This window comes from Arachis hypogaea, chromosome 1 (genome assembly GCF_003086295.3).
Source record: "Arachis hypogaea cultivar Tifrunner chromosome 1, arahy.Tifrunner.gnm2.J5K5, whole genome shotgun sequence".
Taxonomy (NCBI): Eukaryota; Viridiplantae; Streptophyta; class Magnoliopsida; order Fabales; family Fabaceae; genus Arachis; species Arachis hypogaea.
Genome location: NC_092036.1, coordinates 35739127 through 35766139, shown reverse-complemented (window position 1 = coordinate 35766139; position 27013 = coordinate 35739127). Strand labels below are relative to the sequence as shown.

The window sequence follows — 27013 nt, the reverse complement described above, 5'->3', positions numbered from 1 at the left end:
TCTTTTTATTTTCTGGCTGTTGCGGTGGAATGTTTGGCTGTACTTCCAAGGTGGTAGACGTGGAGTTAGTCCTTTTGCTAATAGAATTGAATGTGCTTTGCAGATGACTAAAATCCAGCTTCTTTGACGTGGATTTCTTCTGCCCTTTGGTTGCACGTATCTCCAATTGACTTTCTGGTTCATCCACCCTTCGCTCATATTTCTCCTTGTCATTAGCAGCTGCAGGTTTTATTTCATATTTCTTGCGTTCAATTACAATCCTTTGTCTCTTAGCCTCGAATTGTCTAAGAAAATTCTTACTTGATGTAGCTTTAAGATCAATAAATTCCTTATTCCTACACAAATAAATTAGTTAAGTAGAGTCAATATACCCATCAAAATCAATATAAGAAAAATGTAAGAGACTGACAAATTAACAAAAAAATAAGTATTACTTACAAATAAAAATGTGAAGAAGAAAACTTAAGTATACATGTGTACATATTAAGCAATAAATTACTTAGGATGACCAATCAGAATCAGAATCTCCAATAAAGTCTGCCTCATATTTTTGGGCAGAAGTCACTTGGGGAACCATTTCAATAATCGTGGGTCGTAAATCAGTCCTCTCCAGAATAAGTTCACCATCATCAGCTGGTATGGCAGGGCTCGTTATACGCTCGTATTGTTCATTATAATGTGTTTAACGGGCCTCAGACTCAGATTCGTCGCTTATTTTAAATAAGTCTCTTGGGACAGTTTCCATAACATAATGTTTGTTATGTTCATATGGATCTTGCACATAAAAACACTGATGTGCTTGAGATGCTAGTATAAAAAGTTCATCCTGGAAGCATTTCTTATAGAAGTGAACAAATGTAAGACCATACTTATCTCTCCCAACATCGTACCACTCACACCGAAATAAGACAACCTTAAAACGCCCAAAATAGTCTAACTCTACTATCTCAAACAACCTGCCATAATAAGCTACATTGTCTTGGATTGGACTTTGATCTTTAGCACTTGCAAAGCTTGAAGTTAAAGCAGTTAATGTGACACCACTGTTTTGTATTTTTCTCCTTGCCTCACGTTTCACTGTGTGAAACCTATATCCATTAATTACATATCCAGAAAATCTTCTTGCAACAAAGCTTGGACCTCGAGATAATTCTTTTAGCCAAAAAGGCACATTTGGATCCCTCGCACGAGTTTCAAACCACTGCGCGAACGTTTTGTTGTGAACTTTTACTTTTCTCCATTTTTGTTCCCCGCTAATTGTTAACCTCGTCCTCATGCTCTTTATAATTAATAATAGTTAGGTTTGATCTAAAAAATATGGGTGAACTTGATCGGAATAAAAAAACGTTTAATTAAGTTACGTAACAGAATCTGCCACTTCTTCATAATTGTGTAATACATACACATGGGCTTGAACAATTGATATGTCATCTAGATTAATTGGTTCTCCATTTCCCATGCCTAACGAATGACCTTTGTTAGAAAATAACTTTGATGGCACAACTTCGTCTTTGTTAGGATCATTATCATTCCGAGACCGCTTATTAAGTCTTGTTTGCACACCTCCATGCAAGTATCTTGAGCAGAAAGTTAAGCACTCCTCATCCAGATATGCCTCTGCAATAGAACCTTCGGGCCGACTTCTGTTGCGAACATATGACTTTAATGTACACATGTACCTTTCCGGAGGATAAATCCAATGAAACTGCACCGGACCTCCCAATCTCACCTCATTTGCTAAATGAATGGGAAGATGAACCATTATGTCAAAAAAACTAGGGGGAAAGATCCTCTCAAGCTGGCATAATGTTTCCACAATCTCTAACTCCAGTAAATCTATCTCCTCCAGTGTGATGAACTTTTTGCACAAGCGACGAAAAAAAGAACTTAGTCGAATCAACGAAATGGCCACATGATCAGGAAGGATGCTTTTAATCGGTATTGGTAGTAAATAGTGAAGCATAAAGTGAGCATCGTGGGTCTTATTATACCCAAAAACTTTTCTTTCTCCTAGATGTACACATCGTGATATATTCGAAGCACTGCCATCAGGTAGCTTTGTTGTCTTCAAAAAAACTGACTTCTCTACAGCAGTCATAGAAAAATATGCCTTTGCCAACTTTGTTCTCTTGCCATTATTCACCTCCTTTGGTTGAAGATTTTTTCAGATACCCAAATCTTTTAAGTCATATCGAGCATTCAAATGGTCCTTTGTCTTGCCTGGGATATCCAAGAGAGTTCTAATTACACTGTCAAGTATATTCTTCTCTATGTGCATGACATCTAAGTTGTGACGTAGTGGGTTCTTGTGCCTGTATGGCAATTCAAAGAAAATTGATCTTTTTTTCCAATTCCATGGGAAACTATTTGATGTACTTTGCTTCTTTCCAAAGACATTCTCAGCATTTTATAGCATCTCAAAAATTTCGGGTCCTTCTATAATAGATGGAGGGGGTCTTAATTCCTGCTTCCCATTAAAAGACCTTGTATTGGTTCTCCATGGATGATCCATGGGTAAAAAGACACGATAGTCCATATAAACTGTCTTTCGACTGTGTTTTAGTTGTAAGCTACTGGTATTTTTGTTGCAACAAGGGCAAGCCAACTTTCCCTTTGTACTCCACCCAGACAACATAGCATAAGTAGGAAAATCGTTGATTTTCCACAAAAGAGCTGCCCGCATTTGAAAGGTTTCATTCTTTGACGCATCATAGGTTTTGACCCCTTTTTCCCACAACAACTTCAAGCCTTCTATCAATGGTTGTAGATACACATCAATGTCTTTACCAGGTGATTGCGGCCCAAGAATAAGTAAAGAAAGCATACAATATTTGGGTTTCATGCACATCCACGAAGGCAAGTTGTATACCATCAGCATCACGGGCCACGTGCTCCATGAAATGTTCATGCTACGAAATAGGTTGAACCCATCACTTGACAAGCCTAGTCTAATATTGTGAGATTCTTTTGCAAATTCTTCATCCATTTCATCAAGGTTCTTCCATGCCAAGCCATTAGTAGGATGCTTTAACGTCCCATCTTTTACGCGCTCCTCATCATGCCACCTCAGACTAGCTGCCATCTTTGAGCACATAAATAATCTCTGAAGTCTTGGAATTATAGGAAAGTATCTCAGAGTCTTTGCAGGAATAGAACGACCTTTCTTGTTAGGTTGGTTTTCGCTATTATTACTAGAATTTTCAGTATATCGAGAAGTTCCACACACACGACATTGTTTTTCATCCTTTAGTTCTTTTCTATACAGAAGGCAATCATTAGGACAAGCATCAATTTTTTTATAATCCAAACCTAAATCTCTTATCATAGCCTTTGTCTTATGGAAAGATGAAGGTATGTTAATGTCAGGCATTGCCTCTTTCAATAGCTCAAGAAGTGAAGTGAAGGAGGCATTGCTCCAACCATGTAAACACTTTAACAAGTACAGACGGATCGTAAAAGATAATGTAAAAAATTTCTTGCAACCCGGGTATAACTCTTGACTTGCCCCATCTATTAAATTGTAAAACTTTTTAGCCTCTTCATTTTGACTTACAGTAACACCCTCAGCATGAGATACATCTCCAAATGCATCATTAAGCAGTCCTTCGATGTCATCGCGTGCACCTTCTTCATCATCCGTGTCATCGTCAATCGCCATCGGGATTGCCCATTCGCCATGATTAATCCATGTTCTATATCCCTTAACAAATCTGTCGGCTACTAAATGGTCAAATACCATATCTCTTCTATACCAATTAATGTTACAACACCTCTTACAAGGACATTGAATTTGTCGTCCGTCCGGTTCTCCCTCAGAGTATGCAAAGTCTAAAAAACTAATAACACCATTGATATACTCTTCGTTATACCTCGGTAGATCCATCCAATCCTTTGGCACATCACAAAACCTAATCGATAATTATTAAATTTTTTAGGCAGAAAATTTATAAGGGGTCGCAAAGTGAAGATTAGAAGAATAGAGGAGGCAGGGTGTTATTCGCTACAAAGGGAATGGGCAATGAAAAGGACATTCAAAGCCTTGTAACTAGGTTGGGAAATAGTTCCTAGTCTTAGAAGTAATTCTCTAGAAACCCATTGAGGTAAAACAAATAAAGAGAAACATAAAATTTATAGTACAAATATAATAAGTTAAATTGCAACTTCAAAACTAACAAATCAAAAGAATTAAAGTATGCATTGTACCTTGCCATGACACGATCAACGTTTTGACAAAATCTTCTTGGAAGACCTTAACCAAAAACTTTCACCTTCAACCTTAACCACGAATAACTATAAAAATTACAGACAAAAAAATTGTAATTGCCATATCCAACTATTTAACTACGAATTTAGCACAATCATCATTTAGCAAGAATTAAATTGATATAATCAAACAGATTTGGAACCCAGTAGCAGCAGCAGCAATTAAATCATTCAACAGATAACGGCAAAACAACGAAATTTTAAGTGTATAAATATGGCTATTAATTAGAATTTCATTTATCACATATTGAATTTGTGAAAAAAGAAAAATAGATGAAAAAGGGCATTGGGCTATATGAAGAAAGTGATAATAAGAAAATAGACATTTCAGTGTTGGAAAGATGTAACTGGCATGCAGAACAAGACATTTCAACTTGATGGCCCTTGCTTGAAAGCTTAATTGACCATTGACCAGTATATTTTAGATTGGCTTGGTTTGATTTGGCTAAATTGTTTTTAAAAGGTTAATTAACCTAACCTAACTTTGATTGGTTTGAACTTTATTCTACTTCAAATTCTAACCGACCAACTCAGCCAGTTTCTTATAAAATACGTTTTAAATTCTACTTTTTAAGACACAGAAAAAATAGAAAAATAAAGCATGGGCAATGGCATAGTGTTGTAGCAACATTTCCTAATTAAGTGACACATGTGCACCATCAACCTCAGCAAAGACAGAACAACAACCACCCTCATACTCCTAATATTATAAACCGTACCCTCAAAACAGTTAAATAGAGCAGGTAGAACAACCCTCAATACTAAACCACCAAGCAACCCCATTTATTAGGATGACCAACCAAAAGACATAGATCCAAGCTAACACTTGTACATTTTAAGTAATTCAGAAAAAAGGAAAAAAAGCCACACACACACACACACATATCCTTCAGAAGACCAAAAAATCAGAACCCAGATTTCATAACCATAATAAAAAAAACTATTATTATTATTATATTAATATAAGAAAAATAAATAAATTAATCAAATTGAAATACCCAGTACGGGGTACAGATTAAAATTGGAAAAAGCACCAGAAATATCTTCACTTGAGGTGATTTAAGTGGGAAAAATTAAAAAAAAAGTTTACCAAAATGAGCAAGTTTATTGAAACGGGTGTGCCTACTCAAACGCTGCGTTTCCTGTTGAGATCAAAGAGTCAGAGAGAGAGAGTGATCAAAACAATCTAAAGCTCATGGCAGCCACCAAATTTTGCTCCTGAAAAGAAAACACAATTTTGGACGAAGAAAATTATTAATCCTCAACATGCATTTGGATTCAATATCAATGAATAAGCTAATGAAAAAACCAACCATGAACAAAAGGAGAAATGATACATATTGATATTCCTAGATATTGTAGTATAAAAAAACATAAAAATAATCGAATTTCAATAAACTAAGTTGGCAAAGTATTGGCAAAGTATAGGGAAATGTTAAAAAAAAGCAGTTGACTTATGAATGATGGAATAATTCGCCCATCATTACTCAAAAAGCAAAATAAGTACAAGAGTAGCAGTAGCAGTTAACAGAAACGGAAGAGAAGATGAAGATGAATGTGGTTTTTCATTTTGGAGTTTAGGATTTTATATTGAAGGGTTGAAATTGAGCATTGTAAAGGATAGTAGTGTAGAGAATGGTTAGTTAGCTTGTGACTTAATAAAACTGTTAAGGCAATTAAGAATCTAATAGATTTTTCATATTAGGCAAAGCTGTTAGTTACTCATATTATTAATGTATAAATAGGAGTGCAAGTCTTGTTCCTAAAACACAATCAATAATATTGCTACTTGATGTATTTTTATTTATTCTCTCTCAATTTCTCTTCTTCATTTACTGTTATTCATGTTCTTTAGATTCTTTTTCAAATCTTCACATGGTATCATGAGCCAAGGTTCTTTCAATATGGCCATAGGAGTAACACCCACTTTTCTTCTGATTCCAAGTATTTTCTTCCAGTTATCACAGATTTGTTGCATGAAAATAACTATAGTACATGGCACAAAACTATACTCATCACTGTACAGAGCCAATCTTTAGGAGATTATTTTTCAAAAGAAAAAAATTCATCTCAATTTTCTTAAAAAAGGTGAAAAACCATCAACTACAAAATCAGACAAGTATAAAGAGTGAAAATTGAAGGATCTTGCTTTGATGACATGGACTCTTGCATCGATGACTCCAACTTTCAAGAACAAGGTAATCAATTGTGTTATATTTCATGAAATGTGTGATAAATTACATGAAAAGTTCACTACTTCTTTTAAGACAAAAATTCAGAGTTTGAAGTCTCAAATAAGATCAATAAAAAAGAATGGAACCGCAGATGAATATTTGGCCAAGATTAGAGGTCTAGTTGATTTTTTGTTAGCTTTAGATTGTTCTTACCCTGAGGATGGATGATCATATCCAAGTGATTTTAGATGGACTCACAGAGGAGTATCATGTGTTCATCTCAGTTGTTATATCAAAATTGGGATCCTACACTGTTGTGGAAATAGAATTGTGTCTTATATCAACACACTATCCTTTTAGCCAATCTTTTTACACGTGCCTTAAATTTCTCAAAACTTTTTAAGTGTGTCATAGTTTGTTGTTGATAATTGTGTCTTTTTTTACTTTTGGCCTAATCATTGTTATGTGTGTGATCTGGTTATCAAGGATTATCTCCTTCAAGGCTTAGCTAAATATGGAATATATGAATTCTTTAACCTATATGTACCAAGAAACATACCTACTTCTGTTTCTAGCAATGTTAATAAAACAGCACTCACTTCAAAAAAATAGATGTTGATATAATTGCTCTATGGCATAAGAGACTGAGACATCCAGCTCTAAAAATTGTTCAAACTATTCTCAATAAATGCAATATTCCTTTATTCTAGTTCTTTATTACCTATATATATGTGACTTTTTTTCAATGGCAAAAAATGCATCAATTGCCATTTAATATTTCTACATCTATTTGTACTAAACCTTTGCAATTAATGTATGCAAACATATGGGGACCATCACCAGTAAATTCAAGAAATGGTTTTCATTTTTATATTAGTTTTGTTGATGCATTTAGCAAATATACAAGTATCTTTCTTTTGGTCAATAAATCAGAAGCTTCTAAAGTCTTTAAACAATACAAATTGAGGATGGAGAAGTAAACAGATGCCTAATGAACTAAGCCAGCAACTGAAGATAAGAACAAATCTGAATTCTTGACGTGCTTCCTTGTGCACTTGAAACTGGATTTGGTCCCTCCATATATAAAAAATCCAAATTAAAGTTAATTAATTTGCTATACTATGTCATTTGCCAAACATGTAATAATTAAGGCTATATATATAGCTTCCTTCTTTTTCTCTATGCATATACAAGTAGAACCATATACTTTGCTCTCTTGTGACCTCTAATTAAAGAACCATATACTACTTTTGTGTTTCTCTTCTCAATGATATTCTTTTGATCTTTTTTTATTTTATATTTTTATTACCTACCAGGTCTCTTCCAATAGTGTACATGACAAATCTCCTCGATCGTCCTATTTTTCAGAGCATCTCACTTCTTATTTAATTTACAATTTCCATCATCACTTGAGTAAGGTGACAGAATCATCTAATCATTTTAATTTCTATGCAGAAGAACTATTCAATGCTTTTTTCTATACAGAAGCAACCTTGATTCGTAGAATTATTTGTGACAAAAATATATTAAGGAATCTCGATTTTCTTGTCTTACCAGAGGCAATTAAGGAAGTAATAAAGAATCATAACCAATTAGTTCCATGTGATGGCAGTGACTGCATTTCATTTTTCTATTACCCAAACAAATATGGTTTAGAACAACAAGCAACCTCTACTCAATTCAGATTTCAGTAAACAACAACTGAATCATTTGAACTAAACCAAACTTTAGATTTCACTGATAACAGGCAATTAGTGTACCAAACCTCCAAATTAAAAATCCTAAATTGGAACCCTAAACCTCCAATTTCAGAACCAAATGAAAATCAATACATACCTTCTCGACGATGGTGAGCACAGAGAGAACGATGATGCTAAGCGCGCGGCGACGGTCGGCACAGAGACAACAAGGGTGAGATGCAACGGTGAGAGCAGAGACAACTAGGTTGAGCGACGATAGTGAGCGCAGATACGACGATGGTGACCAGTGATGGTGAGAGCAGAGACTACGAAGGTGTGGAGACGGTCTAGGCAGCGCGCTACGATCAGTGCAAGAGGGCGACTTGGAGCGACAGTAGAGTGGTTAGTGGTGAGTGGTGTGTGGCGGTGAGTGGTGACTGGGGGTCAGTGGTGACTGGGGTTTTCGATTCGCGATGCAGGAGGGTTTTCTTCGCGCGGTGAGTGGTGACGACGAGCTGACGGTGATGACGAGCTGAGGGTGATCCACGAGCTGAGTGTGAGCTGAGGGTTTTCTTTGTGAAATGTGAAATGGTTTTCTTCTCTTGGAGGGAAAATTTTCACTAAGTGTGAGCTGAGTGTGCGTCCTTATTACGCCAGGAAAAAGTTAAGAGGGAAAAAATTTACAAGTGTTAAGTTTTTAGTTCTAGATACATTAGGCATCACTTTTAAAACGCACCCAAAACTTAATAAATAGGCTATCCTCTAAAAGCGTTCTCTTTGATACGAAAAGTGAATCTATAGGTATCAATCTACGGCTACGCTTTATAAGTGATTTCTATAATACCTAAGGCTACACTTTTTAAATAATGCCACAATTGTGTATTCTTTTTTCTTATAAAAAGGCAACACGGAGAAAAGCGTAGCCTAGAATAGGCTACCCTTTTCAAATGTAGTTTAAAAAAAGTGTGGCTGAATGGGTATTTTTTTGTAGTGGCGGAGTGGCATGGGATGATGCTGCGTCCTAACCTAGCCATACGTCGGAAGGCGATTGGGAGGCCTGTGTCCACCAGATTCGGAAATGATATGGATGAGGTCGAGCGACATGAGAAGCGGTGCGGCCTCTGTAGGCAAGTCGGTCATACTAGAAGGGGATGTCCTAATCAATCCATGGGAGATGCCTAGGCCGCACCATGCTTTTAGGGTTTATGTAGTTTACATCTGTTGGTGTTTTTTATTGGAAATGTTACATGTTAGTGTAGTTGACTTCGAACTGCTTGTAGTGTGACATTCGGCCGCCCTGACGTAATGCGACGTTTCGTTCAGTCTGTTAATATTCCGTCGTTCACCGCCTGACATGCCATCACCGTATTAGTCTAAAATAGGGTAAGAAAAGGTTAAAAGAAGGAAGAAAGAGGTTGACTAACTCAAAATAGAATCCAGAATAATGTTATAAATGACTTATACTTATAGGCGCGAACAAACTTTATCTATAAAATAAGACACGAAAATTTAAAATAATAAATAAATTTTAAATTAGGGCAATTTACTTAAATAAATAGAATAGCAGAATCCTTTACCTAAATGTGCAAAACTGATTGTTGTTACGTGCATGTGCAAAAACGTACTCTATGTAATCCGTGGCAACCCACCACGGTTTACGAAACGTGCATAAACCGTGGCAAGTCACAACGGTTTAGGGGCAAAAAATATTGAGTGTAAACCGTGGTAAGTCACCACGGTTTACGAAGGATGGATGGCATGCATAAACCGTGATAAGTCACCACGGTTTATGAGGAAAGTGGCTTACACATAAAACCCGGTAATCCACCGCGGTTTATGTGTGTGTAGCTATATAAGTAATTTTGTCTAAATTTTTGTTAACAAGGCAATTATTTAATATAGAAAATCCAAACAGAACATTTATTTTTTTCCAAAGATAGTACTACTATATACATTTTTTCACAAAAATCCTGTAATTAAATATTTTGTTAGTACACTTTGTATCACGTTACATTAAAAATAATAAAAAAAATTAACAATAAAGTCTTAAACATATATATAGGATAGCATGTTACCAAAAATAGTATAAAGGATATAACAATATAATATAAGGGGCAGTTTACTTAAATAAATAGAATGGCAGAATCCTTTACCTAAATGTGCAAAACTGATTGTTGTTACGTGCATGTGTAAAAATGTATTCTATGTAATCCGTGGCAACCCACCACGGTTTACAAAACGTGCATAAACCGTGGCAGGTCACAACGGTTTAGGGGCAAAAAATATTGAGTGTAAACCGTGGTAAGTCACTGCGGTTTACGAAGGATGGATGGCATGCATAAAACGTGGTAAGTCACCACGGTTTATGAGGAAAGTGGCTTACACATAAAACCCGGTAACCCACCGCGGTTTATGTGTGTAGCTATATAAGTAACTTACACATAATAAACGCCTCGCATTTCGTCGATATATCCTGCCACATGAGCGACGCCATTTAGTCGGTACAAGCGATCCTCACCCTCCATTGGCTATTCAAGCAATAACTGCAGAGTGGAAGTGTTCCTCTTCGGTTGAAGGCCAAGCAACCGGTGAGAATTAAGTTTGGGAAGTTGAAGCTATTCAAGATCACCTTTAGGGTTAGGTGCTGGATTGTTGTGGATAATCTTAATGCTAATAACTCCATTAGAATCAAGAGCAGTAGCTGCAAGTTCAGGCTCAAGTTATAGATCATAATTCTTTGGTGCTTATTATAACTATTGTTTATTATAATTACAGGATAGTACAATATATGCCATATATATTGCTATGTATTACTATATACTATTTTTTTTATATGGTCTCGGATTGAGATTATTATTTTATTTTTTTATTTTTACTTTACAGATGGAGATTTACATTTTAGGATTTTTCTTAGTTCTGTACTCTTGATTCTGTATTTTTCTGCCATTACTCATGCCCATATTATTTTTTGGTGATCATGCTATAGCTTATATTATATTGTTATATCCTTTATACTATTTTTGGTAACATGCTATCCTATATATATGTTTAATACCTTATTGTTAATTTTTTATTATTTTTAATGTAACATGATACAAAATGTACTAACAAAATATTTAATTACAGAATTTTTGTGAAAAAATATATATAGTAGTACTATCTTTGGAAAAAAATAAATGTTCTGTTTGGATTTTCTATATTAAATAATTACCTTGTTAACAAAAATTTAGACAAGATTACTTATATAGCTACACACATAAACCGCGGTGGGTTACCGGGTTTTATGTGTAAGCCACTTTCCTTATAAACCGTGGTGACTTACCACGGTTTATGCATGCCATCCATCCTTCGTAAACAGTGGTGACTTACCACGGTTTACACTCAATATTTTTGCACGTTTCGTAAACCGTGGTGGGTTAGCACGGATTACATAGAGTACGTTTTTGCACATGCACGTAACAACAATCAGTTTTGCATATTTAGGTAAAGGATTCTGCCATTCTATTTATTTAGGTAAATTGCCCTTTAAATTATTTATTTTGATAATTATTATATTTATTTTATTTATTACAAAAAAACCTCTCATGTTGATGATATAATTTTGACTAGTGATTGAATTTTTTGTTGAATTTTTGCCACTTGGAGAGAATTTTGCATGATTGCGGTGATGACGAGTTATGATACTGTGAATTGACAGCAGGATCAATGTTCGAGGCATATTTATCAAAAGTGTAGCAACTATCAAGGCTCAACAACCTAAGCCCCTAACACATTTTTTTCTATATTTTAGTTTATAATTAAAAAAAACGTTTTAAATGTACTCATCACTCCACTATTATATAAAAAATATTAAATATTATTTATATATTAAAATTAATTATTAAAATAAATTATTATATTATAATATATAATTTAAAAATTATATTACATATATATTAAAATTAATTACTAAAATTAATCATTAATATAAAATATGTATTAAAATATAATATATATTAAAAATAAATTAAATTATATATATTTATATATAAATATATTAATAATTAATTTTAGTGGTTAATTTTAATATATAAATAATATTTTTAATAATTTAATTTATTTTTAATATATATTTTATATTAATAATTAATTTTAATAATAAATTTTAATGTGTATATAAATATTTAATATTTAAGGTGGTGGACATAAAAAAAATGTGATCTGAGTTGTACAGTGGTGCATGCATTATTATTGCACAGCAGGTTAGCACCATTATATTACAATAATCTTTTAATATTTGAGGATCGTTAGATGATTTGATTGATTTAATTAAATTTTTATTTAACGACTTTCAAATATCAATTTCGACTTCACCTGAATTTTCAGTATATTTTATTTACATCGCAACTTTACCGACGGTTCATTCACGTTACTGACGTCTATAAATGAAGCCTTCATGCTTCAACCTCGTTACCACTGCAATCAGTCAAAGAGAGAGAAAGAGACAAAAATATAAACAAAATAATTGATAGATTAATCTAGCATATAGATATGGGAGAATTACAAGGAGGAAAGCCAATTTTAGAAGCATGGAACAACAAAAAAGAAGAGGAAGAAGAAGAAGCACAAGCCCAATTAGAGATATGGAAATACATTTTTGGGTATGTGGAATTGGCAGTTATAAAATGTGCCATTGAACTTGGGATAGCTGATGCTATAGAGAGCCATGGTAGTCCCATGACACTCTCCGAAATTTCATCTACTTTAGGCTCTGACCCTTCCCTTCTTAACCGAATCTTGAGATTCTTAATTAACAGAAAGATATTCAAAGTCGATAAAAATTCAGATTCCACTACCACTTATGCCAACACGCCGTTATCTCGCCGTTTCCTGAAAAAGGGGCAGCAAAGCATGGCGGCGTTCCTCCTCCTAGAGAGCAGCCCCGTCATGCTTGCACCTTGGCACAGCCTAAGCGCCCGTGTTTCGGCAAACGGTGGAATAAACTTCCCCTTCGAGAAGGCACACGGCGAAGACGTGTGGGCCTACGCCGCGGAGAATCCGGGTCACAGCAACCTTATAAACGAGGCAATGGCGTGCAGTGCTAAGTTGGTGGTGCCTGCCATCGTTGAAGGTTGTGGCGACGAGGTGTTCGAAGGCGTGCAAACGTTGGTGGATGTTGGTGGTGGAACCGGCACCGCGTTGCGCGCCTTGGTTAAGGCTTGTCCTTGGATTCGAGGAATCAATTTTGATCTTGCTCATGTCATTGCTGTGGCTCCCAAGATTGAAGGAGTCGAAAATGTGGCTGGTGACATGTTTCTAGGTGTTCCCAAAGCTGATGCTGCTTTTCTTATGGTACTTTTATTTTTTGATTAATTAATAACATGTAAATGGGTTGATTAATTGCTAAAAACAACAAAAATAAATTTGACTAGTGATTGAATTAACGTTGAATTATTTTTTGCCACTTGCAGTGGGTTTTGCATGATTGGGGTGATGAGGAGTGCATCCAGATCTTGAAGAAGTGCAAGGAAGCCATTCCAAAGGAAAATGGAAAAGTGATCATTGTGGAGGCAGTGATTGAAGAGGGAGCAATAAAGCAAGGAAATTTAAAGGACGTAGGGTTGATGTTGGATATGGTAATGATGGCGCACACAAGCTTCGGCAAAGAGAGGACACTCGAAGAGTGGGAATATGTTATCAAAATGGCTGGATTTACTTCATACACTGTGAAAAACATCGATGCTGTGCAATCTGTGCTGTTGGCCTACCCATGAATAATCTCTCTGTGTTCCTGTTCCGTGTTTGTTTTTATTGCTGCTGGGTTTGTATTTCTCAACAATAATAACCATAGTAGTTTATTATGGTCAATTTGGCTTTTTTTTTCTTCTTTTTTTATTTAGAATTTTGTTAAAGAAAATATATAAGTGAGAATAAAATTGTCTTGTAAGTCAATATTGCAGTCAACAACAAAGTAGCTAATAATTTATAGAAAAAAAATCCAAAATTAAAAATAATAAATTAAACATAACATCCAAAATTCAAATAAAAATCATTAAGATTTAATATTTAAAATTTAAGGTTTAGAATTTTGAGTTTTGAATTTAGTATTCAGTGTTTATGATTTAAGATTTGAAATTTAATATTTAGGATTTAGATTTTAGATTTAAAATTAAAAATTAAAAATTAAAATTTTATAATTTAACTTTTTTTATTAATATAAATAAAAAAATAATTTATTTCTTAAGAACGCACCATACAAACGAATTGCCAAAATATGCATATTCAATTCACATGAAGTCCCTGCGAAATGTATCTTACCACTATTTTAAATGCAGCTTCTGCAAAATGAAATTAGACATATTAGAACCATTTCTAATACTTGATCAACCAAATGGGAGTGCGTCATTTCTACTTCGCTGCCCGCGAATTGGAGGAGTTCAATTTCTCCTTCATCACCTGTGAAAAGCTTATTTCTTCACATCAATTTTATTTTTTTTAACAGGACTAAATTGGTTTTTTTTTTATCATTCAAATAAAAAATGTAAGTACGCATTCACTTCTTGTACGATTCTCGTTATTTTCACAGGAAATGAATAAAAAATTGTTCTTAGCATTGTTTTTTGGTTTTCTCAAAATAACCACCTTATATTATCAATAAAATTTATTATTTTTAATTAATTTTAAATCATATTTTTATAATATAAAAATAAAATATTAATTTAAAATATTAACTAATATTAATAAGAAATAAACATAGTTAATTATACAAAAAATTAGTTACTAAACTAATTATATGTATAAAATATATCTTAAATTATAAAATATACATCAAAAATAATTTACAACATTTTTAGTCTAGCAACGATTTAATCTACTGCTTTTAGTTATTAATCTAATTTCTTTAGTCTATCAATTCAACAACATATTTTTAAGTTATATTTTTAAAAAATAAATTTTATTGGTCTTTCAACATCTTTTTTTACTATAAATTATACTCAATTATTGTATAGTCTATCTTTTGTGCTTGTTATATTCGGAAAAAAAGATACATGATTGCAATCATTTATCTAATTTTGGTCGTCATTTAATTTGGACATACATGTAATATTTTTTCGATCTTTTAGATTATAAGCTCGATTCTAGAGAAAAGATTCGAGAGTTCACGACAAAACCCATAGTCCTCTAATTAATTCCCTTCGGCCTGCCATCAGAGATAATTAGTCACAATGCCAGGATCACACCCAAAAAACAAAAACATACAAACGAAATCAAATCTAAATAATAGTAAACCCCTTCTCATTATAGTCTCTTATAAAAGCAAAAGTTAATAGTCTCACCTAATCACAAACTCATGAGCTACTTACTGTCCCATCATATTCACGCTCCTGTTAAAATAAAATCAATGCAACTAATCTTGAATAAATTAAAGAAAAAATTTCATAAATTAGCATTTTTATTAAAATTTAATTAATATTTAATCATTACAAAAGAATGTATAATTTTATATTATTAATAATATTAATAATAATTAATTAATGATTATAAATCACAAAAATATGCTGACTTCCTAAAACTATTATAAATTAAAAGGTAACATTCAAATAATATCACTTGCACTTGTCACATATATGTAATGTAACATTGCAACAAACGCATGCTGCTTTGGAAATACATACACATTATTATTGTAACATTAAATACTACTTTGCATAAAGTCTACATGTGTTTCTTCACTATCGTGTTTGTCACACACTTCAGTGAATGGGAGTTCACCAATAGGTTGGAGATCGGTAATGTTTAGGGACAAAAAAAAGTCTAAATTTATCTTATTTAGCATTCATTAATTATCGTAACGATCAATAAATGTTAAATAAAGTAAGTTACGACTGTTTTTAACTCATTTTTTTGTTACCAAACATTTTTTTGTTAGAAATATAGGCTTCCACTTTTGTGGATGATGAAGGAGAAATGAAACTCCCCATTTCCTCCATTTCGTGGACGATGAAGCAGAAATGACGTCCTCCTATTTTACAAATAACTCATCAATGACTCTAACATGTCTGGTGTTATTTTGTAGGCGCTATATCTAAAATAACGACAAAATTTATTTCGTAGGGTTTCACATGAATTGGTCACGCGTATTTTAGCAATAATATTTTTACATGGTGCGTATTTAGATGATTAAAATATTTTTTTATATTTATATTAATTAAAAAATTCAAAATTTAATAAGAGTTTAGAATTTAATGTTTAAAATTTAGAACTTAAGGTGTGCGATGGTGAGTGGCTGATGGTAGCTGGAGGTGGTGACCGGCGGGGGTGACAATTGTAGAAAGTGGTTGTCAAAGACGCCAGCTATTGATCGAAAATATTTTCGATACAAATAAATTGAATCGAAACAAGTTATGTGACCTTTTTGAGAAGGTTTAGGTTCGAGATGAAGAATAAAAGTAATCGGTTCTATTCTTAGGCTTCGATTGAGGTGCTAATCGGACAAAGCCAAATCGAGTAGGAGTCTCGATTCGAAGAATTAGGAAGAGTTTTTGAAAGAGCCATTTGAATGTTGATGGAAGCGGAAAAATTCGTGACTTTTATCACATGAGAAAAATATTGGAAATATCTACAATCACTCAATGGGAGCGGTTACCAAGAGTGATTGTAGTTCAAATTTGTAATTTTTCGTTTAATTGTAATTAATGGTAATTAAGTTAACCGTTATGTAAGATAGTCTATAAATACTGTGAAGCATTAGGGGATAGGGGTTGGAACTTTCACTCAGAAAAAACACTCTAAGCATTCTCACATCTCAGCGATTCCCTGAGTTTGCGATCGAGTTACACTTTCTGTAGGGTTCCTTCCACCTTCTTTTTCAATTCATTTCTTTTTCTGTAAAATTTAACATTTCAATTAAGTTTATTCTTCCAATGTTTGGTATTTCCTTTGTCTATTTAATCTTTCTGCACTTCATTATGTTTAATTAGTCTTTCAATTTAATTTAAATCATTGTTATTGCTTTCTTTTAATTTTCAAGCAACTCTTCCTTTTCATAATTTATTTAGTTTTTTTAAGAACTTCAATTTCTGAACTGTACTTATTAATTTTTGCAAATTTATTTTATTTCTTATTGTCAAACTTGTCTAATCGAAGACGCTTTGATGCACTTCTAGAAAACTGGTACTCGCACAGAGGAGTTGGTATCACTCCCAGACCATTAGAATCGAACCACCATCGATTTGCTAAAAATTGACAAAACAAATTGGCACGTCCAGTGGGACAGTTTTAAATCGAAGTGTGTCAAAATAGTGGTTTTCCACAAATTTCTTGGTGTATGCGATTACGAAGTGGGAAGATCATTCACATGACTGATGAATTATCAAATGTGAATGGTGGTTCGTCCATCAATGATAGCATACCAGTATCCATGCAACAAGTCGACGTGTCTTCACGTTCGGAAGGTGCAATCGGAACTGAAAGCATAGTTGTCACGACTATTCAGACTGGAAATGTTGGACGTAATACTCGTCCACGTGACCCTGCGCCATCGTATTAACCTCCATTAACCGCTGGTAGGCCCCCTTATGGTCTTCCTGCTGGTTATACTCCGCCGGTGGGTGGATTTATGCCACCTATCCGCTTTGGGAATACCAATGAAGTGAATAATATGCAAAACCAACAACACTCTGAATATTCTGAAACACGGAAAAAAATCATTGGCTTATCAAATTATTTATCGAGCTATGAAAAAGATTCAACAAAAGACAGAAACAAATCCACTTTCTCGTGAATATCATGTGGAATCCACTTCGAATGCTACCAATTCAATGGCAGTATATCGACAACAAGTGGAGGAGAGTCATCATGATTTAGTTAATTTATTGACTCGGCAAATGACTACAATCCTCAATCCTATGATGGCCGATCATGAATCGAGATTTGAGCGTCTTACTAGACAAGTCGAGAGGATTGCTCAAATTGTCGGTTATGATGAAGGCAAGAGGCATAATATTCGAGGAACTAATGAAGGGATGGAAAATATTTTTCAAAATGAAAATCATATCCCAAATCAAGAAAATCCTCGCATAGTTCATCGACAAAAGAATGCTGATAATGTTTTACATGGATTGTGTGGTGATCGCTATCAGGTCACCCGAATTGTAGAAGAAGTTTTAAATCGGGTTGGATTAAATGTTAGTTTTATGAATCAGCCACATTTTATGTCTGCTTTTCCCCAAGTAGTTCAAATGGCCGAAGTGCCAAGAGGGGTGAAAAATTTGAAAATAACTACGAAATTTGCTGGAGAAGTTGGAGAATCGACAACTGGACATGTTGCTCGTTATTTGGTCGAGATTGGGAATTTAGCTAATGATGAAAATTTGAAGATGAAAATTTTTCCTTCGTCATTGATGAAAAATGCGTTTATGTGGTTCTCGAATCTTAGATCGAATTCGATCACAACATGGAATCAGCTAGAAACTGCTTTTCACGCTCAATTTTATCGAGGAGAAATGAACGTAGCAATTACCGATTTAGTAGCTTTGAAACGTGAATATGGTGAAACCATCGATGACTATTTAATACGTTTCAAAAATGCTAGAAGTAGGTGCTATATGACATTACCTGAAAATGAGATAGTGAAAATAGCAACTATGGAGTTGGGATTTTTTATGTGCAGGAAATTGCTTAATGTGCATATTCCTGACTTGGCTCACTTGGCTGAGAAAGTTCGACAGACTGAGCTTATGAAAAAGGAGAAAGAAAAACATAGAGCTGAACAGAGGTCGAAGAGTAAACCGTTTACTCGAAAAGAGAAGGTTGCTTGTGTAACCATGGAATCCTCGGAAGAGGAAATCGATTTTGAAATAGAAGTCGATTTGGCCGAACTTAAAAAAGGACCTCCATATGTTTGTTCTTTATTGAAAAAACTCCCTGGTAGTGAAAAGTCGAATGATTCAAAACTTAAAAGTGGAAAGAAATATAGTTTTGATATCTCGAAATCTGATCAGATTTTCGATGTGATGCTTAAAGATAAACAATTGATTTTACCTGAGGGAAGAACCTTGCTTTCCGTAAAAGATTTGAAAGGAAAGCCTTATTGTAAATTTCATCAAGCAACAAGTCATTCGACTAATAGTTGTGTCTGTTTCAGGGATTTGATTCAAGAGGCAATCATGGAAGGACGTTTGAAATTCGATGATGGCAAGAAGGAGATGAAGGTTGATGTAGATCCCTTTGAAACTGATGCTAGTTATGTGGAACCCTGCTTTGGAGTGAATATGGTGGGGATGTCTTATGACTTTGATATGGATTTTGATGATTTCGAGTCACAAGTGAGATATGTGTATCCTCAAACAGAGGATTGTTTGTTGGACTTCTTAGTTCAGCAAAAGATCAAAGATCGGGACGTATCTCTGTGTCCACGGTGTAATGTTGTTTTCGATAATGAAGCAGCAGCAATCTTCGAAAAGGAGAGAATGAAAAAAGAGTTGGCTCACAGGAAGGAACAAGCATGTCAAAGACAGCCAATTTGACGTGTCGAGGGTTCAAGTTCCAAAAATCTTCAACATGATGTGACTACACCTTTAAGCCGATCCCATGCTATTGGTGTTTAGTGGATCAGAAACTGTCAAGAGTTTCAAAGGCATAATCATTTGTATCGAGGCAACCCTCAATGGGGACACCGAGCACCGTCTCGGAATTAGTATGCTGCTTATCAAGGGCGAGCTAGAGGATACCCAAGAGGAAGAGGTGGAAGAAGAAGTTTCAATCAGAATAAGAAACTTCAAATGGATGCAGGAAAAGAAGCAACCAAGGGGGCAACTCCTTCTGTGAATTTTTGAATTGTTTTTCCTTCTGATGGGGAAACCTATCCCAAGGAAATTCCATCACCACCAAAGATGGAAAAAGGGAAGGCAGTTGCTCAGTCCTCTGGGATAGATAAACATAAGGACGCTGATGTTGATGAGGAATACTTTGACAAAGGTGATGATGATATGGTAGGGACGATTTCAATAATTCATACTGAGTATCTTGGAGAGTGCGAAGGTAATCCGGAGGAGGATTATGATCAGGAGGATGAATAGGCTTTCTCTTTTATTCGCATAGAAGATGAACCATGGTTTTTCCCTCACCCTACTGAGAGATAAATGTCTCATTTTTGTCCCCTTCACATTGTTGCTGTTGTGAATGGGTTCAAAATAAACAAAGTATTGATTGATGGTGGGGCAGTGATAAGTCTCTTACCTGAGAGGATGCTAGGGAAAGTAGGGAAGCATTTTTAAGAGTTGGTCCCTACAAACATCGATGTGACTGATTTTAGTGGTAATTCTACACCAGCTAAAGGGTTGGTCACATTTACGGTGAAAGTGGGGTCTTCGGAGAGACATTATGTATTTGTGGCAGTGCCATCAAAGGCTAGTTATAACGCCTTACTTGGGAGAGATTGGATCCATGGAGTAGGTGATGTACCATCAACAGTGCATCAGAGTGTGCTTCTATGGACTAAAGAAGGAAAGCCTGAAATCGTCAAAGCAGATTCAAGTCTTTATGTCGAATAGATGCATGTCAATTTTAGGATATATAATCATAAATTAAAGCCTTTAAATATTGATCGATCTCTAAATTCTTATAATTGTGAAGGGTGCTACTTGACTTCAGAAGGACTGTCGGTGAAGTTGCGTTATCCGGATATACCCTTCAAGCCGACGGGTTGGGTTGTTCTTCTTGAAGACTCCGAAAGGTTATCTCATGGACCAGGTTGAGGAAGTTTCTGATTTTCTGGTAACTTTGCATAATTATTTAAGTAATTTTCAAGTTTTAGAAAATAAAGATGATTCTTCTGATAAGGTTGAATCAAATAGGATTAGTAAATCTACTAGTTGTGGTATGTCTGTTTCGACACCTATAGTCGAATGTAGTTATGATTCTTCTATTACTTGTAATGAAGTTAATGATGTGAGTCGGATTGCCGATTTAACAGCAGAGGCCCATTGTGTAGAAAATAAATGTAGTAATGAATTAATCAATGATCAAGTTTCTTATATCTATGATTCCATTGATTTTACCTTCGATTGTATTTATGATTTGGAGCCTTTGGGATTTGAAAAGTATTCAATCGAAGATGATCATTATAAAGGGTTTGAATCTCATGATCTTTTAGAAGAAATTAATTTAGGAACTCATGATGATGTTCGAATTACATATGTTTGTAAAAATCTTGTTGATCCTTTTTGAATTGAACTTTTTGATCTGTTACATGCGTTTAAAGATTGTTTCGCATGGGATTATCATGAAATGCCTGGTCTCGATCGTTCATTAGTAGAACATCGATTAGCATTGAAACCTAATTCTCGACCTGTGAAACAAACCCCAAGACTTTTTGCTCCTGATATCAATGTAAAAATTAAAGAAGAGATAGAACGCTTGATCAAAGCAAAATTTATTCGAACAGCTCGTTATGTGGAGTGGGTGTCGAATATTGTTCCAGTGATGAAGAAAAATGGAAAATTGAGGGTATGTATCAATTTTCGAGATTTGAATAATGCTACTTCAAAGGATGAATATTTCATGCCAATTGCGGATATGTTAATCGATTCTGCAGCAGGAAATGAAATCCTTAGTTTCATGGACGGTTATTCGGGATATAACCAAATTTTTATTGCGGAAGATGATGTGGCTAAAACTACTTTTCGTTGTCCTAGAGCGTTAGGGACGTATGAGTGGGTGGTTATGCCTTTCGGTTTAAAAAATGCTGGAGCAACTTATCAACGGGCAATGAATGCCATTTTCCATGAATTTATTGGAAAATTTATGGAGGTGTATATCGATGACGTAATGGTCAAATCAATCTCTATCAGTCAACATATAGACCACTTAAGAAAAGCATTTTTTACTATGAGAAAGAAAGGATTAAAAATGAATCCTTTGAAATGTGCTTTTGGGGTATCGGCTGAAAATTTCTTAGGTTTTGTTGTTCATAAAAAGGGGATAGCTATCGATAAGAATAAAGCAGATGCAATGCTAGCTTTGTCTGCACCCAAATTGAAAAAAGAAGTACAATCATTTTTGGGGAAGATAAATTATCTTCGAAGGTTCATTTCGAATCTTTCAGATCGAACAAGGGTGTTTGGACCTTTAATAAAATTAAAGAATGGTTCGAAATTCGAATGGACTACAGAGCATCAGTTAGCGTTCGATTCGATTAAAATGTATTTATCTAAAGCCCCAATTATGGCGAATGTTCGTCCATTTGAACCTTTAAAATTGTACATTGATGCATCTGAAGATACTATTGGATGTATGTTGGCCCAAGATGGTGAAGACGGACATGAGAGGGTGGTTTACTACCTTATTTGAGTTTTAACTGATATCGAGACAAAGTATTCGCCGATTGAAAAATTATGTTTGTCGTTGTATCATGCTTGTATGAGGTTAAAGTGTTATATGGTGACTAAATCGGTAAAAGTGATAGCACAAACAGATGTTATTAAGTATATGCTTAGTTTCCTTATGTTAAGGGGACGTTTGGAAAAATGGATGTTAGCATTGACGGAATTCGATTTGCAATATATCCCAGCAAAGGCTGTTAAAGGACAGGTCATTGTAGACTTTCTTGTGGATAATTCAAAAGGTCTAAATGACCAGGGGGCAAATATAGTCGATGTAGAGGTCAACTATTGGAAATTGTATTTCGATGGATCTAAGCACAAATATGGTGCAGGGGTTGGAATCCTCATTATTTCACTAGAGGGTATTCCATCAGAATTTTTGTTCGAATTAAAGTATCCTTGCTCCAATAATGTCGCCGAATATGAGGCTTTAATTCTAGGGGATTCACATTTCGTTTTAAAGTAGTTGTCGAAGGAGTTTAAATGTAATAATGAGACGTTACAGAAATATTTAGTAACTGCCTGGGAGTTATTAACGTCTTTTCAGAAGGTATCTTTGGTACATATCCCTAGAATTCATAATGAATTTGCCAATGAGTTAGCTCAAATTGCTTCGAGGTATCGAATCGGCCCAGAAACTTTTAAGAAGTTATCTAGTATTCATCAAATTTTAGTACCAACAAATGAAAGAGGAGTGTTGTGTATGGATGAATGGGAGGACTTTGATTGGAAAAAGACTATTGCTCAGTATTTGAAAGATCCCAATACTACAGTCGATAGAAAAATAAAACTACGAGCAATGAATTTTGTTTTATTGGCTGATGAATTATATAAAAAAGGGATTGATGGAAGTTTAATGAGATGTTTGAGTCGAGAAGATCAAAATATTGCTTTGGGTGATGTTCATAATGGAATTTGTGGTGCTCATCAAGCAGGAGAGAAAATGAGATAGGTGTTATATCGCAATCATGTATATTGGCCATCTATGATAAAAGATTGTATTGATTATGCAAAGGCATGTCAAGAATGTCAGAAACATGGTTCGATACAACAAATTCCAGCAGCCAAATTACATTCGATAATAAAGCCATAACCGTTTAGAGGTTGGGCTTTGGATCTAATTGGGTTGTCTCACCCTCCTTCATCGAAACAACACAAGTTTACTTTGGTGGCTATTGATTATTTCACAAAGTGGGTTGAGGCTATTCCATTAATAGAAGTTAGTCAAAATGAGATAATTGACTTTATCACGGAAAATATTATCCATCAATTCGGAATTCCTCAGACCTTAAGTACTGACCAGGGAACTATGTTTACTGGCCAACTAATCAAAAATTTTGCGGCTTCGAGAAATATTAATATGGTTACTTCAATCCCCTATTATGCACAAGCTAATGGGCAAGTAGAAGCAGCGAATAAGATATTGATAAGCTTAATTAAAAGACATATCGGTAATAGTCCTCGAACATGGCATGAGACTTTAAGTCAAGTGTTATGGGCTTATCGAAACTCACCAAGGGGTTCGACAGGAACTTCACCTTATAAATTGGTGTATGGCCATGATGCAGTGCTACCATTAGAAATCAATTTGAATACTTTAAGAGTATCAAAACAGAATGATTTGCCAGTCGATGATTATTGGAATGCAATATTTGGTAAATTGAAATGAGTTAGATTCAGAGTAAATCTTAGCGTTGGAAAATATAATCCGACAGAAAAAATATTGCTCGAAGTTATAATCATCGAATTAAAGAAAAGTCTTTCAGGGTAGGTGATTTGGTTTTGAAAGTTATTTTACCTATGGAAAAGAAATCGAGGTTTTTAGGTAAGTGGTCCCCTAGTTGGGAAGGACCTTTCCAAATTATAAGGACATACTCGGGAAATGCTTATCAAATTAAAGATATCGAGTAGGAAAAAATAATTAACTCGATCAATGGAAAATACTTAAAACCTTTCTATTGTTGGAAAACTTAAAAGTTCAACATATCTATTAAAGATCAGAAAGGATAGAAAGTGTTACAAAATAAAGCTAGAAATGAAAAAAAAAATTTCAAGGTGCCAATAGCTTTGCCAAATCAGAGCGCAGCTTTCTTCTTTTGTTTTCTAGGAGTGTAAGTACTTCAATCTGCTTGAACTTTTCAGCCTGGATTTTCTCAAGTTGTTTTTCATATTCTCCTCCTTCGGTATCGAGTGAGACAAGTTTTTGAATAAGGAGATGTTGCTTTTGTTGGGCTGTAACAAGAGGTCTAGCTATAGTGGCTCGATTTTGACGAATGGTAGCAAGTTGCTCTTGAATCTGAGCCAATTCTGCTTTAAGTCTTGCTTCCTCTTGATCATGGAAAGCTTGTACAGAGATGGCATGAGAGATTTTCAGATCAAATTTTTCACGAGAAGCTTGAATGGGTTGAGAAGTTGCAAGAACATTGTCTATTTTTGATTTGGCTATGGCTTTTCCATTTTCAGTTTCTTGAAGTTGAAACTGAGATGCAACACTCTCATTGAGAAGTGGTTGAATTCTTGAATTGAAGTAGAGTATGGTGTGTTGGTTGGGAATTCAAAAGAGAATTTCAAAACATCAGCCAAGATTTGATTGAGAATTGGATCATTAACCCAGGTGGTAGGAGGATGATCCAAGAGCTTGATGAGTGATCGAAGTTGTTCCTGAGTAGTAGGATTTAACTCGATCAAGGGCCTTGATGTAGAAGGTTTGGAAATTATTGATGCAGGCACTGGTACTTTGTGTTCTTAGATGATTTTGTTTAAAACAGAAGTCAGATCTTCTAAAGTAGCACAGGTTGGAGTGGTAGGAACATTTGATGTTCCTGGTCTTGGATCTGGAGGGGTTTGGTGTGAAGGATCAGGTTGCAACTCTGGAAGCGTCTCTAATACCTTAGACCTAGAAGAATCTGAATTAGTAGTGTCGGCAGCCTTGGAAGCAGAGTCAGAATCTGGGACTGCTTGGTTCTCTTCAATGAAAGCAGCTTGATCATTTGGTAAAGTTGTTTCAAGTCTAATGGTTTCTTCTGGAGAATTTTGCAAAGGATTCGTTGTCAAATCAATCACTTGTGTTGTGTGAGAAACAGGTGGAAAAGCGGTTGGGATTGTCTGAATAGGCCCTGTGAATTGAATGGAGTCATGTGATGTAGATTGTTCTTGACCTTGTGGTTGTGGTAGAATTGATGGGTCGAGAATCCCAGCAGTTATTGATTGAGCAACATTGATAGGCTAATACAAAAGGTACACAATTATAAATCAAAAATTTATTTTAATCAAAATATGATATGTGTAGAAATAATGGTATTACCTGAGAAAGCCTGGATCTTAATACTAGCTGAGAACCAGGATCAGAATCGGTTGCCTCTTCTGATGGAGAAGAGATTGTGATAGCATCTTTATTGGTTGGTTCACTTTTGTCGGCACTTTTCACTCGATGTTAGTAGTACTAATTGATGAGAGATTTAGAATTAAATCTAGATAAAGGTGTAGAACTTATAATGTTGTTAAGTTAAAGAGAGGAATTATGAAATTACCTTTTGAGAGGTTCTGGTAGGAGTTCTTCTACTTTTAGATGATGGTGGTCGAACAGTTTCAGCTTTTCTTTTTTGAGTTCTTTTTGGGGAACTCTCAGCAACAGGAGTGGTTCGAATCACATCTTATTGAATTTCTTCTAAGGTACGGGTGTACCTAGAGTAGTAAGCAGCCCACCATTAGAAACAAGATTTGGTGATATAGAAACTACGTTCGTATACCATGAAATTGAAGCGGTCCCTACGCTGTTGATTCTTTAAGAGGCAAGAATCAATGTCTTCTTGAGTGGTTAAAGTGAAGTGGCAGAAAGGCTCATCATTTTGAGGTTGTGGTGTTGGGATGGCTTGAGATAATCCAAACTGTCTGGCTGTCATGTTTGGAGCATACATGGTGATTTTGAATTTTTCTTTTTTATGCAAAGACAACCCTGTTGGTACTACTTGTAGAGCCAGTATGTTTGCCCAAATTTGATTTGCGAGTTCATTTGCTTCATTGGTGTTAGGAAAGAGTAAATGGTCCAACCAAGTAGGACCACAATTGCGACGCAAGAAGGGAGTGAAATTGAGTTGATCATTATCAAAGTCTTTACAAGAATGAAAAAGAGAGAAAACAGCCCAAAATTTATCTTTATCTGATTCAATATCTGGAAAACTTGGTTTGTATTCAGACAATCGAAAACCATCAATATATTGTTTGTCAGTATTGCCTCCTTCATGTTTTATCATAAAGTTTTAAAAAATGGCATTAAGCCATAATTGTATGAGCCATAGAGGGCCTCCTGCACTGATGAGTTTGTTGTCTCGGAGGTCACAAATAAATTGACCAAGTTCTTCAAAAATATGTCCTAGAAGAAGTTTGGCCAAATTGAGGGATTTCCCTTCGTGGAGAAGAATGGCTAAATGAAGATAAATTTTTAACATTTGGATGCTCCGAGAGCAGAATAGGATAGCATTCAACCAGTAAAACAGGAAGGAAACATGTTTATTATCAGTGATTTTTATACCTT

The 27013-nt window shown here is 34.9% G+C and overlaps 3 protein-coding genes across 3 annotated transcripts; 2 read left to right on the top strand and 1 right to left on the bottom strand.

Moving 5' to 3' along the window:
• Positions 1-2407: 2407 nt before the first annotated feature.
• Positions 2408-3658, bottom strand: LOC112713706 (uncharacterized). Its single transcript, XM_025765868.1, has one exon. The coding sequence runs from the start codon at positions 3656-3658 to the stop codon at positions 2408-2410; it is 1251 nt and encodes a 416-aa protein (XP_025621653.1).
• An 8909-nt stretch (positions 3659-12567) lies between these two features.
• On the top strand, positions 12568-14047 carry LOC112802176 (acetylserotonin O-methyltransferase). Its single transcript, XM_025845275.3, has 2 exons — positions 12568-13447; positions 13567-14047. Exons 1-2 carry the CDS (start codon positions 12647-12649, stop codon positions 13867-13869), a joined length of 1104 nt encoding a protein of 367 aa, XP_025701060.1. The 5' UTR covers positions 12568-12646; the 3' UTR covers positions 13870-14047.
• Positions 14048-23839: 9792 nt separating this feature from the next.
• On the top strand, positions 23840-24148 carry LOC140181751 (uncharacterized). The gene has a single exon (XM_072226460.1). The coding sequence runs from the start codon at positions 23840-23842 to the stop codon at positions 24146-24148; it is 309 nt and encodes a 102-aa protein (XP_072082561.1).
• Positions 24149-27013: the final 2865 nt, after the last annotated feature.